This window comes from Chiloscyllium punctatum, chromosome 24 (genome assembly GCF_047496795.1).
Source record: "Chiloscyllium punctatum isolate Juve2018m chromosome 24, sChiPun1.3, whole genome shotgun sequence".
Lineage (NCBI taxonomy): Eukaryota > Metazoa > Chordata > Chondrichthyes > Orectolobiformes > Hemiscylliidae > Chiloscyllium > Chiloscyllium punctatum.
The window spans coordinates 82622623-82642653 of NC_092762.1; the positions used below are offsets into that span (position 1 = coordinate 82622623).

At 49.3% G+C, this 20031-nt stretch overlaps 1 protein-coding gene across 2 annotated transcripts in view; it reads right to left on the minus strand.

Annotated features, from left to right (window-relative positions):
• The window catches only part of LOC140494754 (beta-1,4-galactosyltransferase 2-like), a 57651-nt gene extending 38459 nt beyond the window's left edge, over window positions 1-19192 (minus strand). The window contains exon 1 of one of the 2 annotated variants that reach the window (XM_072594317.1): window positions 18853-19192. In XM_072594317.1, coding sequence (XP_072450418.1) covers window positions 18853-19030 — 178 coding nt within the window. In that variant the 5' untranslated portion in view covers window positions 19031-19192. The remainder of the gene's footprint in view (window positions 1-18852) is intronic. The other variant, XM_072594318.1, reaches the window with a different exon arrangement.
• Between the last annotated feature and the right edge of the window lie 839 nt (window positions 19193-20031).

Consider the following 20031-nt stretch of genomic DNA (forward strand, 5'->3'; position numbering starts at 1 on the left):
ACCTGCTGCACACCCAATGTCCTGGTAGATGAAACATTCCAGTCAGGGAGATGATGTCATTTTGTGAGTCAAATTATATGAAGGACCAGTCTTGCATTTTGTCAATGAGTTCATCGTCTATTCCTGCACGTAAACTTGTTGCTTCTGCCATTTCCCCTCCTGTCCCACTAATACTCCATATGTGGCCAACAAGTTGGTCCTCATGCCTATAGTTGGTGCTAACAACATGATCCTCAAGTTGGTTCATTGAATTGCAGAAGCTATCCCAGTCCAAACTATCCCACCTTCTGACAACATAGCTCCCAGTGTTGGTAACACTCCTCTGTCTTGCCTAAGGATCCAATAGACCGGAATTTTAAGTTGCCAGTCCAGCCCTTCCCTCAACTGTGTTTTTGTGATAGCAACAATATCATACCTTCCTGTCAATCCACACCATTAAATCAGTCTTAGCTATTACACTCCTAGCATTAAAGTAGAGAGCACCCAGCTTTGCCTTACTCTCTTGACACTCGACATAGCTGAACCCACTCTGACTTGTTTCCTTTGCTGTAGCATTAGGTGTTCCTGTTGCATCGATACCAAGCCCCCTCCCCCATGCTAGGTTAGTTTAAACTCCTCCCAATAGCACTAGCAAACCTACCCGCAGGGATGTTGGTCCCAATGTGGGTCAGGTGCAATCGGTCCTGATTGTATATGTCCCCCTTCCCTAAAAATGGTCCCAATGATCTAGGAATCTAAAATCCCAGCCCCTCTTCGCATTGGGAGAAGATGGAAATTGGATTTTTAAAAGTTCATTTCTGGGTGTCGCTAGCATTTCCTGCCTGTCCCGAGCTGCCCTTGAGAAGGTGGTAGTGAACTGCCTTCTTGAACTGGCATTGCACTTGCTCTGGGTTGACCCACAATGCCATTAGAGGATGGTGTGCCTTCTCCTTTACTGGGAATGAAAACATATTTTACATTTCCTCTTGACACCACTCTTGCCTCGCCATCAGAAGCTGTACTTTCCTCCGTCACAGAGACCCTGGGATCTTTCACACCCTCTATGAGGCCCCCTGAGTTTGGAAAAGGTGCTATTTAAATTTATAACATCGCATTGGAAAAATATTCCCTTCTTGTGTAGCATCCCTGCTGTTGGGTAACTACAGCTGAGGTTTTAGGATGTTGGATACAGTTGGTGGAGTAGGAAATATTAAACAATTGGGGAAGTCTAGGACAAGTGAACAACTTGAAAATCTGAGGCAGGCCATCCAAAAGAAAAATTATGAAACATTTCTTCGTGCCTGAATTGGTAGAAGTTTGGAACTCTCTCCCACAAAATACAGTCAATACTAACTCAATTAATAGACTTAAATGGAATTTAGAAGAATGAGAGGAGACTTTATTGAAAGATTCATAGGGACCTGACTGGGTAGATGTTAAGAGATGGTTTCCTCTAGGGATCATCATCTCAGAATAAAGGTGTAGGGATTGGATATCACAGAATATGAGTTCCCTGATTGGGGCTGTTAACCTGGTCCAATCAGGAAGCCCTGGCTGACAGATAGAGGAGGGACAAAGGCTGGTGATTGGTGGAAACTGTGTCAACTACCCCGATGCACATTTACAGTTTCACCACAACATCTGTTAGTCATACAGCAGGTGAGTGAGGACCTGCAATGCTTGGAATGGGTAATGTAAATCACTGCCAAATTTGAGGCTTCCAGTTCCACTGTCAGAATTCTAATTTTGATTGTATTTCAGGTGAGTTGCCTTTTCTATATGAAAAAATTGTATTTTTCCTGCGAAAGATGAAAATCAGAAGTCTAATGAACAAATAAAATGAGGGCAAGTGTCAAAAAACATAAAAAAAAGAAAAAATAATTTTAAAAAAGGGTCAGGGGTTCTGCTCACTTTAGGAGCTGGCTGTGAGCTAGCTGGGCCAGAGTTTGTACTACACACATGTAAATAAAGGGTGACTTGGTGAGGGGATACTGGCCTTTGTCGAGTTATTTCAAAATGGGCATCCGTTAAAGTCAGAAACGAGGAGGAATGTCTTCCCTCAGAGAGTAGCAAATCTGCGGAATTCTTTACCATTGGGTCTTTATGTATATTCAAGGCTGAGACAGACAGTTTTTATCAGCGAGGGAATCAAGGGTTATAGGACAAGACAGAAAAGTGAAGTTGAGGATCATCAGGTTTCAGTGAATGGTGCAGCAGATTTGATGGGCTGAATCACCTACTTCACGGCGGCACGGTGGCACAGTGGTTAGCACTGCTGCCTCACAGCGCCAGAGACCCGGGTTCAATTCCAGCCTCGGGCGACTGACTGTGTGGAGTTTGCACGTTCTCCCCATGTCTGTGTGGGTTTCCTCCGGGTGCTCCGGTTTCTTCCCACAGTCCAAAGAAATGCAAGTCAGGTGAATTGGCCATGCTAAATTGCCCATAGTGTTAGGTAAGGGGTAAATGTCGGGGTATGGGTGGGTTGCGCTTCGGCAGGTCGGTGTGGACTTGTTGGGCCGAAGGGCCTGTTTCCACACTGTAATCTAATCTAATCATTCATCTCCTCCATCTTGTAGTCCTATATTGGAGATCAAGGATTCTATTAGTCCAGGATATTTTAGGATATGGAGAGACATGGGGAAGGGTGGGGAGAAGACACAAAACATGATCTGTCATCAGTCACAATCTCACTGAATGGTCAGGAACTGAGAGAACTCTCTGAAAACCAGTTCTGAAGAGGAGTCACATCAAACTCGAAACATTAACTGTGTTTCTCTCTCCGCGGTTGCTGCCAGACCTGCTGAGTTTCTCCAGCCACCTTTGTGTTTACCTGTGAGAAGGTTAGTGAGCTGAACTGCACTTAATTTCCATTCACTGTAATTATTCAGCACGTGACTAACAGCATCAGCTGGAACGTGAAAGCAACACTTTCGGCAGGAGTGGAGGGTGCCAGCTGGCTGGGTTACTCTTCGGAGGGTCAGTTTGGGCTTGTTGGGCCAAAGGGTCTGTTTCCACACTATAGGGATTCTAACTTGTCAAACTGTTGGCATAAATATATAAATGGTCCATTTGCTGCTACAACGTACTCCCAGTTAGGTTTGCCCTTCACAGGGTCGGACACAATGGGGGATCTATGTGGGACTATGTGGGACAGTGGCCTATGTCCCGGGGGTCTGAGGTGGAAGCTCTGGGTCTGGGGAAGGTGTGTACATAATGCAGCTGATTATTAACCTTCCTGAACATGCGTCAATGGCAGGCAGTGAAGGCAGGAGGGGTTTTCAGGTCAGCCACATGACAGAAAGAATCGGACCTTGACTACTCCTGTCTAGAACACACATAGGGAGAGTGCACTTTGCCACAATGATTCAGACTCTGTGAAGCCCTGGCAACAGATCGTGTACGCACTGCCAGGTTGACTGCAGAAGGAAAACCGAAAGAACTGCGGATGCTGTAAATCAGAAACGAAAGCATGTCTGGTAGCATCTGTGAGAGAAATCAGTTAATGTTTTGGGTCAAGTGACCCTTCCTCAGATCTAGTGGATCCGAAACGTGAACTCTGATTTCTCTTCACAGATTGAGCTTTTCCAGCAATTTCTGTTTCTGATTAAGTAGAAACTTTGGCCACTAGCTGTGAGCCAGAGGTAAAACATTTGGGTGTTGCAGGCCCAATGTCCAAAAGGGGCAGCACTAGCCTTGACGGGATCTTATTAAAACATTCATTCTTTGAAAGTGGGAGTAGAAACAGTGGGACCTTGGAGTATACACGATCCACAAAAGTGATGGGACATGTGGATAAGATCAGAGAGGGGCACGGCAGTTTCCTGTATTAACTGTGGCACAGAATAAGAGGAGGCTGTAAAACCTAGGCCATTCAGCCCATTGGGTCCACTCCACCGTTCAATAAGATCATGGCTGATCTGATAATCCTCAATGCCACTCTCTCCTGCCTTTTCCCTATAGCTAGAACTTGATAAAACATGAGGAATATCGCAACGTAAGAGCAGGAGAAGTCCATTCAGCCTTAAGTCTGCTCCAGCATTCCCATTATTGTGGATGAGACATAGTCCCTCCAATTCTGCCCACCATAATATAGCAGAGATGTGACTGTGTGAAAGAGGGCTCAGAGAGAATTTGGGAGGAAGTTATCTGGTTATCTAAACTTCAGTTTGGGAAGAGATTGGATAGGCAAGGGTTGGATCCTTTGGAACAGAGCAGGCCAGGGCAAAGTTTATGTGAAGTGTATAAAGTAATGCATTCACACAGAGTGTATAGAAAAGACCCTTTTCTGTTAGCTAACTGGTCAGTAACTCATGGGCGTAGATTTAAGTATTCAGAAGGATTTTGGAGGGGGGGCATTGCTAATTATTTCGGTTGGAGGTGGGTGTCTGGAACCTGTTGTTGGAAACAGTGGTGGTTAAAAACAGGTGGATAAGCAGCTGAGGTGCTATAACCTATGGGTGCTGTGATCCCAGCTGAGAGAACAGTAGACTCTCAGTGACTTGGCAGATGGTAGGAGCTGTCACAACATAAAAATAATTGAGGGAGGTAGCACGGTCCTTAAGAATAAAGTAAAAACAAAGAACTAGCAGCAGGATAGTCCATTCAGTCCCTTGGGTCTGCTTCAACATTTAATCTGATCCTGGCTGATCTCATCTTGACCTTAACTCCATTTTCCTGCTTGCTCTCTATAACCCTTCAATTAGAAAGGAGACAGAGGATGAATATATTAATGACAGAAACCTGGGAATAGCATGTTCTGCCATTCCAAGAACATATATATGGAACATAGGACATTACAGCACAGTACAAACCCTTAACATAGGACAGTACAGCGCAGTACAGGCCCTTTGGTCCTTGATGTTGTGCCAGCCTTTTATTTTACTCAAAGATCAGACTAACCGACCTACCTTTCATTGTACTAACTTCCCTGGCCTATCCAAGAGTTGCTTAAATGTCCATAATGTATCTGACTCTACTAACATTGCGGGCAGTCCATTCCATGCACTCACCACTCTCTGAGTAAAGAACCTACCTCTGATATCCTCCCTAAACTTTCCTCCAATTACCTTAACATTATGCCCCCTCGTGATAGACATTTCCACCAGGGGAAAACATCTCTAGCTATCCACTCTATCTATGCCTCTCAACATCCCATATACCTCCATCAAGTCACCTCTCATCCTTCTTCACTCCAATGAGAAAAGCCCTCGCTCCCTCAACCTTTCTTCATAAGACATGCCCTCCAGTCCAGACAGCATCCTGGCAAATCTCCTCTGCACCCTCTCTAAAGCTTCCACATCTTTCGGCGACCAAAACTGAACACAATAGTCCAAATGTGATTTAAGCAGGAATCAATAGAACTGCAGCATAACCTCAAGGCTCTTAACCAATCCCCCTGCTAATGAAAGCCAACACACCATAAGCCTTCTTAACAACCCTATCAACCTGGGTGTCAACTTTGAAGGATTTATAGACAAGGACTCCATGATCCCTCTGTTCCACCACACTACCATGAATCCTGCCTTTAATCCTGTATTCTCCACTCAAATTTGACCTTCCAAAGTGAATCACTTCACGCTTTTCCAGGTTAAACTCCATCTGACACTTATCAGCCCAGTTCTGCATCCTGTCAATGTCGCATAGCAATGTACAACCACCCTCCACATTATTCACAACTCCACCATTATTTATAAAAATCACAAAGAGTAGAGGCCCTGGAACACCATCGAATTCCAGGCTGAATACTTCCATCTACTACCACCACCCTCTGTCTTCTATGGGCCAGCTAATTCTGTATCCAGACAGACAGCTTTCCCTGTATCCCATACCTCCTTACTTTCTGAATGAGCCTACCATGGGGAACCTTATCAAAAGCCTTACTAAAATCCATGTACACCACATCCACTGCTCTACCTTCATCAACATGTTTTGTTACATCCTCAAAGAATTCAATAAGGTTTGTGAAGCATGACCTGCCCCTCACAAAGCTATGCTGACAATCTCTAATCAAACTATGGTTTTCCAAGTAACCATTAATCCTGTCTCTCAGAATCCTCTCCAATACTTTATCCATGCAAGACTGACCGGTCTGTAATTATATCATGATTGATCATGTTGAGGTTGTCAAGGATGTTGGTGAGGCCTCTTCTTGTACTGTGTGCAATTCTAGTTTCCCTGTTATAGGAAGGACATTATTAAACTGGAGAAGGTTCAGGAACGATTTACCAGGATGTTACTGGGATTGGAGGGTTTGAGTTATAAGGAGAGGCTGGGACAATTTTTTCACTGGAGCGTATGAGGTTGATGGGTGACCTTATAGAGGTCTTTAAAATTATGAGGAGCATAGGTAAGGTGAATAGCAAAGGTCTTTTCTCTAGAGTGGGGCAGTTCAAAACTAGGGGGTATATTTTTTAGGTGAGAGGAGAAATTTTTAAAAAGGATATTAGGAGCAACTTTTATTTTACAGAGAGTGGTTTGTATGTGGAATGAACCTCCAGACGAAGTGGTGGATGCAGATACAGTTAGAATGTTTGAAAGACATTTGGAAACGTTCATGAAAACGAAAAGGATATGGGCCAAGCGCAGGCAGGTGGGAGGAGTTTAGTTTGGGATCATGGTCGCTATGGACTGGCTGGACTGAGAGCCTGTTTGTGTGCTGTGAGATTCTATTGCTCTATCCATCTCTATCTCCCTATATCCCCTAACGTCATTTGCAGAAATCTGCCAGTTGTTATCTTGAACCTGCTCATTGACTGAACTGCCACAACCCTCTGGGATGGTAAATTCGACAGTTTCAGCATACTCCAGGTGAAGTACTACCTCCTCATCTCACTCTTAAATGGTCCACCTCTTATCTGGAGATTTGATCCCCTGGTTTCAAACTCATCAGCGAGGGGAAATGTCCTTCCTGCATCCACCCTCTCACACCCTGGAGGAATACTGTCAACTACAATGAGGTCACCCACCTCCTCCTTCAAAACTCCAGGACACTGTCCTCAAGAAACAATCCCACCATCGCAGGTAGCACACAGGGCAATCTCTACTGCACTCTGACTGTGGCAACTTCATCTTGATTGGATAAAGAGAGCAAAACTTCACATCATGATTCACCAAGGCTCTATACAAATGCAGAAAGGGATCTTTACTCCTGGATTTAAATTTGTTTGCGATGAAGGCAAATGGCCTTCCTAATTGCCTGCTGCACATACAGTGATTCATGAGAAAGGACACCCAGGTCCCCAGGATACACAACCTGCCCAGCTTCTCATCTTTTAATAATGTCCTGTTTGTTATTTTTCTGTGTTTCGAACCGTGATGAAGGCTTCTACCAAAATTATGGGGAGTCATTCAAGCTGTGTCTGTGCTTGTTGCTTTTCCAGCACAAGACTAGTCTAATCCATAAGGTAAAAACAATGACTGCAGATGCTGAAAACCAAATACTGGATTAGTGGTGCTGGAAGAGCACAGCAGTTCAGGCAGCATCCAACGAGCAGCGAAATCGACGTTTCAGGCAAAAGCCCTTCATCAGGAATAAAGGCAGTGAGCCTGAAGCATGGAGAGATAAGCTAGAGGAGGGTGGGGATGGGGAGAAAGTAGCATAGAGTACAATGGGTGAGTGGGGGAGGAGATGAAGGTGATAGGTCAAGGAGGAGAGGGTGGAGTGGATAGGTGGAAAAGAAGATAGGCAGGTCGGACAAGTCAAGGAGACAGTAACTGAGCTGGAAGTTTGAAACTAGGATGAGGTGGGGTAAGGAGAAAATCCATAGTCCAGCTTTCTCTACAGAGCTCGGAGCTTCCAATTCAAATGTTGAATCCCTCACGTCTTAGAAGCTGCACTGATCTCAACTTCAAATACACCTTTATCGCAGATGGACTGCAGCAGCTCAAGAAGACAGTTGACAACTGACAACCAAGGGCATCTGGGGATAGGCAATAAACACTGGGCCAACCAGCAACGCCCACATCTGATGTGTGATTTATTTTCTAAAAAAGAAAGCATCCCTTGAATAACAATGACTGGAGTGGCTATGATCACTTACCTCAGACTGAAAACAATCAAGGAAGATTTTCATAGAGAGGTTTAAACATTTTGTAAGGGGCTTAACTGGAATTGATGGACAGAATCTGTTCATGGTGAATTGCAGACCTGAGGACACAAACTTAAGGGAAGTGACAAATGAATGGGAGGGTGAGATGAGGTTTTTGCATCAGGATGTTGTAATCTGGAATGTGCTGTTTGACAGGGCAATGGAAGCAAATTCAATAGGAACTTCCCAAAAGGGAACAGGATAATGTTTTGGAAAAGGAAACATTTGATGGGCCATGTGGAGGAAGATGGGAGTGAAATTAATGGGATGGCTCTCTCAAAATGTGAGCAGAATAGTTACAGTGCAGAGGAGGCCATTCAGCCTGCACTGATTCTACTACCCAGTGCCAATCTCCTGCCTTTTCCCCAAATCCCTGCTCACTATTTCTATTCAAGTAACCATCCCTCTCGAATAACTCAATTGAACTTGCTTCCATCACATTTCCAGGCAGTGCATTCCACACCCTGAAAGAAACGTTTCTGCTTACATCATGCGTGTTTTCTTTGCACATTGCTTTCAATCTCTTTTATGAATAGGAGCAGCTTCCCCCTATGTATACTATGCAGCCTGCTACATTTTGGAAACTCGATCAAAACCCCTCTGGTATCTTCCTTTCTCCCAAGAGAACAGTCCCAACTTCTTCAATCTAGCCTCATCCCTGAAGGGCTGGCACAATGAGTCACATGGCCCCTTTCTGTTCCATGACTCTACAAAGAAATGTCTTTGGACCTCTCCTCAGTCTTTTTGTGACATCTTTTTATAAACAGATGCCTCTCCATCACTTATTATCCATTCAAGAAATTCCTCCCTACTCTCATCAAGTCCTTCCATTGTTTGCTGAAATGCCAATCTCCACGAGTAAAAATCAACTCGGCTTCTCAAAGCTTCCGTCATTATACTGATTCCAAATCACTGATGCTGCCTTGGTGAGACTTTGCTGTGTGCTTTCCTTTGGTGTTAATATCCCCTGTGGTTCGTCTCTCATTTGCTGCCAAACAGAGAGCTAAATTGGAGAAATACTGCAAACACTTGACACAAATCCTCTTTCAATTAGAAGCTTAAAAGAGAAGATTTAAGATGATTTTCATGGCACTACTTTCACACTTCGCAGTCTGTTTTGACCTAAACGGGTCTCCGTGAATAGTTTAACAAAAAAGAACTTACGTTTCTATCTAGATTTTCACTACCCGAGGACATTCAAAACCTCTTAGAGTCAACAACATATTTTTTACAGAGCACGCTCTGTTGTAATGCAGGAGACACAGCTGTGATCTTGCGTAAAGCAAGCACCCACAGACAGCAACGGAACAACAAAATGATAACGTGTTGGAAAGTTTTGGTTCACAATTAACCAAACAACGTTGCACACTGTGCAACCTTCGAACTGTGTTAGTCCAAGTACGGTACTTGAGAGTCTCAGTACTCAAAGCATTCCTGGCATAGCACAGGATAACTGTGTGACCAGAGATGTCAGAAACACCTTATGTCAACACTCACCAGCAGTGCCAGATTAGGAATGGTCAAGGACAGAGCACTATCCTCAAGTGAGAAACCAGAAAGAGACCATACAGGCTACTGTCCCCTGATTGGATTTTTGAATGGACATCTAATTCCTGTCCTCCCCACCTTGCTTTTCCTTCATAACATCATCGTTCTCCTTCACAATTCCCCTTTGAAAATCCATCCTGCATCTCCTTCCACACCACAGCTACACTCTAAGGTACTTAAAGACATAGACATCGCCAATTAATGAGAACCAAACCAAATCCTAACTCCTCATTGCATAAAGGTGTCCTCTCACATCACCAGGGACTCTGTTGCCAATCCCTCTAAATCTGGATGCCCACTCTTTATTCATGGATCAGATAGGCAGAGGGTGGGTTCCGTGTGAGAGACTGAAGTGCTCAGAGCTTTCTCTCGCAGCTTGCTATTAACTGGAGCTCCAGGGTTTGTGGGGGAGGGGAAATTAGCCAGCTGGAGATATCAGTCAAGTCATCTCCAAATATTCAACATTGGAACAGGATGCATCAATGAAATTTAAACACAGGCAGACCTTGGCTTTATTGCCAGTGTTGCCAGAATAGGGCTTGTGTCTAACTCTCTACATCCCTGTCCTGTCTCACAAACCAACATGTATGGACTTGTTGTGAATGCTTTTGCTTCTCTGCAGCACCTAATTCAGACTTTGCTGCATTCTTTGTGCAGTGTTGCTGTAAAGGCTGTCTCCCAGCTGGACATTATCAGTGAGAGCAGGGATTTCTATTCAATTCAAGCAAACTGCCAGGTGCCAGGGTAAACAACAGAGGCCCAAAGGGAACCTGTCAAAATTAAATTTGTGCTAGCGGTGGCAATGGTGTGTTATTCTCTTGATTAGATTCCGGGTTACTCTGACACGGGTTCAAGTCTGATGCCGGAGGCCTAAGTTCCAAATCCAGGCATCACTTCAGCAGCCTGAGACTGACAAAGTGCTGAGGGGTATCACCTTACAGTGGAGGCACTAAACCCAGGGCCCCCACTGCCCTCAGAGTTTTATCTGAACAGACACCATCCAAAAAAAAGCACAGGATAGTTCTCCCAGGTTTCTCCTCATGGGAGAGTAGCACCAGAGGGTCTAACGTTGGAGTGAGGGGTCACTCAGTTAGAACAAAGCCAAGGAGGAATTTCTCCTCTCGGGGGGAGTGAATCTGTGGAATTCTTTAGCGCAGAGGCTGTATCATTAAGTACATTCAAGACTGCAATTGACTAATTTTTAATCAGTAAGGGGTAAATGCAAGAAAGTGGAGCTGAGGATTGTCAGATCAGCCATGATTTCACTTAAGTGTGGAGTAGACTTGACGGGCTGAATGGCCAGATTCTGCTCTTTATGGTCTCGTAATGGAACTGGCTGACATTTACTAGCCCCCAGAAATCACAACCAAGAACGGGGAAAACACAAAAATACAGACTGCTCCTCAGGCTCTGACCGCCAGGACTCTTTACAAAGATGGGTCAAACACATTTCAGTCTCAGGAACAAAAACCAACAATCATTTCAAAAGCTAGCAGGCTGGTTCATGAAGAGAAAGATAGAGACCCAGTTTAGATTATTGAGTGTAATTGGATTATTGGTGAAGTGGGGGGAAATGGGGAATGTAGATTTTGGAGATCACGTTTTTGTGAAGTGGGATGAGAGGAAAGGGTTTTTTTTCCCCTACCAGAAGGTGGTGGGAATCTGGGTGCTTACTGCTTGTCAGGATGGGAGAGGCTGAAACCCTCATCACGTTGAAGAAATATTTGGATGTGCCAAAGTATACAAGGCCATGGGCAAAAAGGCTGGAAAATGGGATTAGAATCATTAGGTGGCTGTTTTTGACTGGCCCAGACTCAATGGGCTGAAGGGCCTTTCTCTGTGCTGTGGATCTGACTCTCTGGGGTCGACAATGATGTTGGCCACCCTATTGTTTAGGGTAGGTTTCATTTAACAATGAGCTCCAATTGCATCAGCGTACTGTACCCAATTCCTAACCCATTAACTCCTGGCCAGCCATGACTGGTAAGAAAATTCAGTTCCTCTGTTAGTGTCCTGTAAGACTTGTGCAGGGAAAGATCTGGAGTTGTACACATGCAATTCACCAGCTCAGGACCCATCCATGGTATTTCACAGACAATGGAGCACTTCCAAAGGTTCATGGGGTAAAGTACGGAACAATACCCAAGTCATGCACAGTACGATCCCAGAAAATGATCCTCTCCCATCTAGTTTACACATCTCATTCAACATGAGGGTCTATCAACTTGGTGCAATTTGCTGCTTTATGTTTCCCTTTAGGACATTTCGCTGTTTCCTCCAACTGAATACTGGTTGTTTTGGATATATTTCCCCCCATTTGCCACTAACAACCTGAGGGTGAACCAGACCACTCTGCAATCTTGGACCTCCACCCACCCCAACCCCAACAATGGACTGCTTCCAACACAGCCAACCCATTTTCTCCAACTTATGGTCCCCACTATCAGCTTCGCAAAATCCCTGGCTGACCCTGATCCATTCCTTTCTGCCTACCAGCTTCTCTCCCACTCTGGGCTCCAGCCCCACCTGTACACACTCCTTACACCCAAACCACCACACTCCAAACCCATGGCTTCAGTGTATACACCTTTTCTTGGCTACAATCATATTCGAAGAAGGGTAAATTGTCCCAAAACATTAACTTTGCTTTCTCTTCATAGATGCTGTTAGACCGGCTGGGTTTCTCCAGCAATTTCTGTTTTGTTGCTGCAATTGCAGTGCATTGGAAGATGGGCTTACGATCATTCGCCCCAATGCAAAGTCTGTCACTCTCCAACCCAATCACATTCTCCTCCCTTGCCTTGGCTCATCTCCTGTTGATACCCTCCCCTGCATGCCATTGGCATCTCTCAATTATGCCAACATGCATTCGAATGGTCTCTCATCTACCACCTGCATGCACTGAGGCCTGTGAAATCTCCATTGCATCTACACCATCTCAGACCAGGTCCCATCCAAACAACGTGCCCTGAATCAGCTGCATTATTCCGGCACCCTACACATCCCCAATTTTATTGACACCATCAACTCTGGAATTTCCTCCTTCAAGACACTATTTTAGAGTTTCAAAAGAGAACTGCAGTTGCTGGAAATCTATAAAAATCAAAAACAGAAAGTGCTGGAGAAACTCAGCAGGTCTGGTGCTGTTTATGGAAGAGGATAATCGAGCTAACATTTCAGTCCCAGACTCGAAATGATTCCTCCATAGATGCGGCTGGAACTTTTAAAAACATGATCTTTTAGTCATCTGCCCTAACCATGTGCGTCTCTCGATGTCAACATTTACTCAATATCTCTCCTTAAATCTCTTTGAGATGTATAATTATCTCAAAAGCTGCAAGGTTGCTTCATTTCAGTGTTGATTAACTATAACTCAGCTTTCAGTGCCCTGCTAACAGGCTGTCTCTCAGTCAGACATTAAAGAGGTGTGACTGATAAGGACTGGAAATAATTGGCACAATCAGATAATAAACCCTGGAGGATCATGGCCAGGAAACTTGCAGCAACACGAGAAAACAAATTAGCTTTGCCCCTCCCTTTCCCCCATAGCCCTGTAATGTCGTTCCACATTGAAATTTCAGCCGATTCCCTTCTGAAAGTTAAAAATCACACAACACCAGGTTATAGTCCAACAGGTTTATTTGGAAGCACTAGCTTTCATAGAACTGCTCCTTCATCAGGTAACTCCGAAAGCTAGTGCTTCCGAATAAGCCTGTTGGACTATAACCTGGTGTTGTGTGATTTTTAACATCATCCACCCCAGTCCAACACTGGCACCTCCACATCTTCTGAAAATTGACATTTATTCTGGTTCCACCGCTCCAGAACACAACAATTTGCTGTTTATTTAATTTTTGTGGGTGGCACAGTGGTTAGCACTGCTGCCTCACAGCGCCAGAGACCCGGGTTCAATTCCCGCCTCAGGCGACTGACTGTGTGGAGTTTGCACATTCTCTCCGTGTCTGCGTGGGTTTCCTCCGGGTGCTCCGGTTTCCTCCCACAGTCCAAAGATGTGCAGGTCAGGTGAATTGGCCATGCTAAATTGTCCGTAGTGTTAGGTAAGGGGTAAACGTAGGGGTGTGGGTGGTTTGCGCTTCGGCAGGTCGGTGTGGACTTGTTGGGCCGAAGGGCCTGTTTCCACACTGTAAAGTAATCTAATCTAAATACCTGATTTCCTCAGATTGTCTCTGGACTTTTCTTTATCTTTCATTTGAGTCTTTTAGTGAGCATTCCTTTTACTGCAACAAACCAACTGGACTCTATTAAAAACCTACTCTGCCCCACCCCACTAACCAACTACATACCTCTCTGTCTCTGTACCTCAAAGACTATTCATTTCACTTACATTACCTCCCACTCAAACCACCCACACCCCTAAATTTCACCTGATGATGGGAGTGTCCATTCCACTGTCCCTCTACATCTGATACCTGATCTCATCCTTGCGATTTACTACATTCTGACAGGTGCCATAACATTCAATCAAAGCTATGGGCCAAGTGCCAGGAAGTAGGACTAGTGTAGATTTAAAAGTAGTTTTTTTATTGATGCAGATGTGATGGGCCAAGGAGCCTTTTCTGTCCTGCATGTTACCATGGTTCCATGTAGTTACAACTCTTAGATTTCCTATCCAGGTCTTTACTGTTTACTCAAAGACTGCTGTGGTCCTAATGCTGGCTTGGCAACAGCACTGTCCACTGCATCGAAGCTGATAAACAAGTTTAATCCTTCACAATTTAACTCAATTCAACTACCAAGTCTGCTGTCATTAGGTATTTTTAAATGTGTTTTGAAAATTCATATTTCCAACATCAACACATGCAAATTAGTCAGTCATGAATAGTCTTCTATTGGTTGATATGCATTAATTTATAAATAATGCTCCTTGATTTACAAACTATAACCCTTTCAATCGCACAGTTCTAACCCAAAAGTTAATTGGGATTTGCAAGTACACACAAGAAAATAAACTGTTTAATATGAATCACTAAAAGCCATGTTTGAAGTGTCACTCTTTAAAGTTTTTTCTTCATTTTGAAGTTGTTTTGTTTTTACACACCCTCCCATTTAAAAGGCCACTCTCTGTATTGATATCCTTTACTTCCTGGTGACATCTTATGATGTTGCATCTCTTGCATCATCAGAGTAGCCATTGATGATGTTTGCGCTATGCAATTGAGGACCCTTTCTTAAAACAGGCACTGAAATAAGTTTCATTTTCAACTTTTGATATTTAAACTTCTCTGCCGTTTGTACCAGTATTTGTAAAGGAACTGCTGTGTGGACATAGCTTTTATTAAACAAAAGCTTTAATGTACTGCAGTCTACAGTCCTTCCTTTTGAACAGGTCGAATCGTGGAGAGAGTGGAGTCTGGTATGGCTTTGCTTCAGAAGGTCCCAGGTCCCTGACACTGTGAGGCAGCAATGTTCAGCACTGAGCCACCAATCACAGCGACACTCTGTACAACCATTCTTGCTGTGGTTTTCCTTTTATGAATTACAGGCTGCAACCGACTGTCCCTTTAAAGACACTTGGGCTCAGTCCCAAAAATTCTTGATGAGTTATCATTACCATTAAAGGAAGAATTTTCACAGCTCTTTACACAGCCATAGAATTTCCCAAAACACTTCACAACCAATGACAGCACTTTGAATGTAGGAAACACAATAACTAATTTGCACTCAGAAAGCTCCCACAGATGGAACATGATCTGAACCCAGATAATTCAGCCTCCTGAACTGACGGTAATGACTGGGATATTGATTAAACTAATGTGCAATAATGCAAACAGAATGTCTTTTATATTTCCACCCCCTCACCCTGGGTGAAGGCGTGGTTTAATACCTGTACTGAAAGATATGACATTTCCAGGTTCTCCCTTGGGTTGGGGTAGTGATGAGGGGACAAAATGCAAAGGTAAAATTCTATTTCCTTCTACAATTATTTCTAAGGGAAAAGTGTTCCCAAATGCAGCGAGAAATTGATATGAAACAGCTCTTTAGTCTCCACAGCTGCTCCAGCTCTCAAACTATTTCAATAAATAATGCACAGTCATAACAGCCATTTTCTGAGTGAACAGAAATCTAACCCCATAACGAGAGAGGAGAGTCTGTCTCTTACCCTTTCCTCAAATCCTCCTCTCTCTCTCTCTCTCCCGCTCCCACCCCGCCCCCCTCCCCCCACCCCGCTCCCACCCCCTCCCCCCACCCCGCTCCCACCCCGCCCCCCTCCCCCCACCCCGCTCCCACCCCCTCCCCCCACCCCGCCTCCCTCCCCCCACCCCGCTCCCACCCCCTCACCTCACTTCCCATCTCTGCCAAGCTTGGTCACCCTCTATCCCAAACTCTTTCCCATTAACTCTCCTTCTCTTCTACTGATGTTTGTCCCTTTCCCTTGTCTTCCTAACTCTGCCTTTGTAAACCCTCCTTGCTTTCCCTCTATTCCTCATACCCTATCCCTGCCACCTCTTCCCTTCAGCCCTTCACTGCTCTCGCCTCATTTTCTCCACCTCCACTCCTTTCCATCTCTTTCCCTCTGTCCTCCTTCTCCACCTCTTCCCTTTACCTTCCTCACTTCACCTCCTTCCCAATATTCCCCCTACTTCTCTCCCCTCCATATTCCTCTCTCCTCCTCCACTTCATTCCCCAAGGTCACTTTCTCTCTATTCCCACCTCTCACACACCCCATTCCCCTTCATTCCCTTCCTTGCCCTTCTCTCTCTCTCTCTCTCTCTCCCCAAACCCCCACCTTCCACCTCCTGTTTCCCAACTCCACCCCTTCCCCCTCCCCATCACCATTCTTCCTCAACCGTTCACTCCTCCACTCTCCTTTATCGCCCCTACTCCCAATCCTATCTCCCTACCTGCCCCTCTCCTCCTTCCCTGCCTCTTTCCCTGACCTTCCCTCTCCTTCCAACCTGCCCCTGTCCCCCATCTCTCTATTCTGTACACCCTCCATCCCTCCCCCTTCTTTCCTCTCTCTGTCCCACACTCCTTCCTCTCTCTATGTCCCCCCTCCCTCTCCCTGTCCCCCCGTCCCCTCTCCCTGTCCAACCCTTCCTGTCCCCCCTCCTTCTCCTGGACCCCCCCCCTCCCTCCCTGTCCCCCCCCTTCTCCTGGACCCCCCTCCCTCTCTGTCCTCCCCTCTCTGTCTCCTCTCCCTTTCCCTGTCCCCCTCCCTGTCCCCTCTCTCTCTCTCTCTCTCTGCCCCCTCTCCCCCCTCTCTCCCTCTGCCCCTCTCCCTCTCGCTCCCCTCCCTCTCCCCCCTCCCTGTCCCTGTCCCCTCTCCCCCCTCCCTGTCCCTGTCCCCTCTCCCCCCTCCCTGTCCCTGTCCCCTCTCCCCCCTCCCTGTCCCCTCTCCCTGTCCCCCCTCCCTCTCTCTGTCCCCTCTCCCTGTCCCCTCTCCCCCTCTCCCTGTCCCCTCTCCCTCTCTCCCTCTCCCTGTCCCCTCTCCCCCCTCCCTGTCCCCTCTCCCTGTCCCCTCTGCCCCCTCCCTCTCCCTGTCCCCTCTCCCCCCTCCCTGTCCCTGTCCCCTCTCCCCCCTCCCTGTCCCTGTCCCCTCTCCCCCCCCGTCCCCTCTCCCCCCCCGTCCCCTCTCCCCCCCCGTCCCCTCTACCCCCTCCCTCTCCCTGTCCCCTCTCCCCCCCGTCCCCTCACCCCCCCGTCCCCTCTCCCCTCTCCCCCCTCCCTGTCCCTGTCCCCTCTCCCCCCTCCCTGTCCCTGTCCCCTCTCCACCCCGTCCCCTCACCCCCCGTCCCCTCTCCCCTCTCCCCTCTCCCCCCTCCCTGTCCCTGTCCCCTCTCCCCCCTCCCTGTCCCTGTCCCCTCTCCCCCCTCCCTGTCCCCTCTCCCTCCCCCTGTCCCCTCTCCCCCCTCCCTGTCCCCTCTCCCCCCCCCGTCCCCTCTCCCCCCGTCCCCTCTCCCCCCTCCCTGTCCCCTCTCCCCCCTCCCTCTCCCTGTCCCTGTCCCCTCTCCCCCCTCCCTCTCCCCCCTCCCTGTCCCCTCTCCCCCCTCCCTCTCCCCCCTCCCTGTCCCCTCTCCCCTCTCCCTCTCCCTGTCCCCTCTCCCCCCTCCCTGTCCCCTCTCCCCCCTCCCTCTCCCTGTCCCCTCTCCCCCCTCCCTGTCCCCTCTCCCCCCTCCCTCTCCCTGTCCCCTCTCCCCCCTCCCCCCTCCCTCTCCCTGTCCCCTCTCCCCCCCCCCCTCTCCCTGTCCCCTCTCCCCCCTCCCTCTCCCTGTCCCCTCTCCCCCCCCCTCTCCCTGTCCCCTCTCCCCCCCCCTCTCCCCGTCCCCTCTCCTCCCCCGTCCCCTCTCCCCCCCCCGTCCCCTCTCCCCCCCCGTCCCCTCTCCCCCCCCCGTCCCCCCTCCCTCTCCCTGTCCCCTCTCCCCCCTCCCTCTCCCTGTCCCCTCTCCCCCCGTCCCCTCTCCCCCCTCCCTCTCCCCTCTCCCCTCTCCCCCCCCGTCCCCTCTCCCCCCTCCCTCTCCCTCTCCCCCCCCTCTCCCTCTCCCCCCTCCCTCTCCCCCTCTCCCCTCTCCCTCTCCCTGTCCCCTCTCCCCCCGTCCCCTCTCCCCCCTCCCTCTCCCCTCTCCCCTCTCCCCCCCCCCGTCCCCTCTCCCCCCTCCCTGTCCCTGTCCCCTCTCCCCCCTCCCTGTCCCTGTCCCCTCTCCCCCCCGTCCCCTCTCCCCCCTCCCTCTCCCTGTCCCCTCTCCCCCCTCCCTGTCCCCTCTCCCCCCGGTCCCCTCTCCCTGTCCCCTCTCCCCCCCCCGTCCCCTCTCCCCCCTCCCCTCTCCCCCCCCCCCGTCCCCTCTCCCCCCCCTCCCCTCTCCCCCCCCCCGTCCCCTCTCCCCCCTCCCACTCCCCTCTCCCCCCTCCCTCTTCCTGTCCCCTCTCTCCCCCCCCCCCCGTCCCCTCTCTCCCCCCCCCCCCCGTCCCCTCTCCCCCCCTCCCATCCCCTCTCCCCCCCTCTCCCCTCTCCCCCCTCCCTCCTCCCCCCCCCTCCCTCTCCCCCCTCCCCCCTCCCTCTCCCCTCTCCCCTCTCCCCCCTCCCCCCTCCCTCTCCCTCTCTCTGCCCCCCCCCCCCGTCCCCTCTCTCCCCCCCCCCCGTCCCCTCTCTCCCCCCCCCCCGTCCCCTCTCCCCCCCCCCCTTCTCCCCCCTCCCCCCTCCCCTCTCCCCTCTCCCCCCTCCCCCCTCCCTCTCTCTCCCCCCTCCCCCCTCCCTCTCTCTGCCCCCCCCCCCCGGTACCTGTCCCCCCCCCGGTACCTGTCCCCCGGGGGGTGCTGCCGCCGCTGTCCCTCCAGTGCCAGCGCTGGGGGATGTTCCAGGGGTTGATGCTCCGGCCGCTGATGCTCAGGTTCTGGAGCCACAGGGAGAGCCCCAGACCGAATCCCAACAAGACCATCACCAGCAGCTTCCACCGCATTGCCCCGGGGCCCCGCTCCCGGCACCGACTCTCCAACACTCACTGACCGACCGACCGACACACAGCCCGGAACCCCCCAGCCCCGGGGCTGCGGCTCCTTCCCGCTCCCTCCGCCTCGGCTCCGGCCCCGGCTCCACTCCCGGCCCGGACACTCCCTCCCCCAGACCGACACACTCCCTCTCTCCTCCCCCAGACTGACACACTCCCTCTCTCTCTCTCTCTCCTCCCCCAGACTGACACACTCCCCCTCTCTCTCTCCTCCCCCAGACTGACACACTCCCTCTCTCTCTCTCTCTCCTCCCCCAGACTGACACACTCCCCCTCTCTCTCTCTTCTCCCCCAGACCGACACACTCTCTCTCTCTCTCCTCCCCCAGACTGACACACTCCCTCTCTCCTCCCCCAGACTGACACACTCCCTCTCTCTCCTCCCCCAGACTGACACACTCCCCCTCTCTCTCTCTCCTCCCCCAGACTGACACACTCCCCCTCTCTCTCTCCTCCCCCAGACTGACACACTCTCTCTCTCTCTCTCTCCTCCCCCAGACCGACACACTCTCTCTCTCTCTCCTCCCCCAGACTGACACACTCCCTCTCTCTCTCTCTCTCCTCCCCCAGACCGACACACTCCCTCTCTCTCTCTCTCCTCCCCCAGACCGACACACTCCCTCTCTCTCTCCTCCCCCAGACTGACACACTCCCCCTCTCTCTCTCTCCTCCCCCAGACTGACACACTCCCCCTCTCTCTCTCTCCTCCCCCAGACTGACACACTCCCCCTCTCTCTCTCTCCTCCCCCAGACTGACACACTCCCCCTCTCTCTCTCTCTCCTCCCCCAGACCGACACACTCCCCCTCTCTCTCTCCCTCTCTCCTCCCCCAGACTGACACACTCCCCCTCTCTCTCTCTCTCTCTCTCCTCCCCCAGACCGACACACTCCCTCTCTCTCTCTCCTCCCCCAGACCGACACACTCTCTCTCTCTCTCTCTCCTCCCCCAGACCG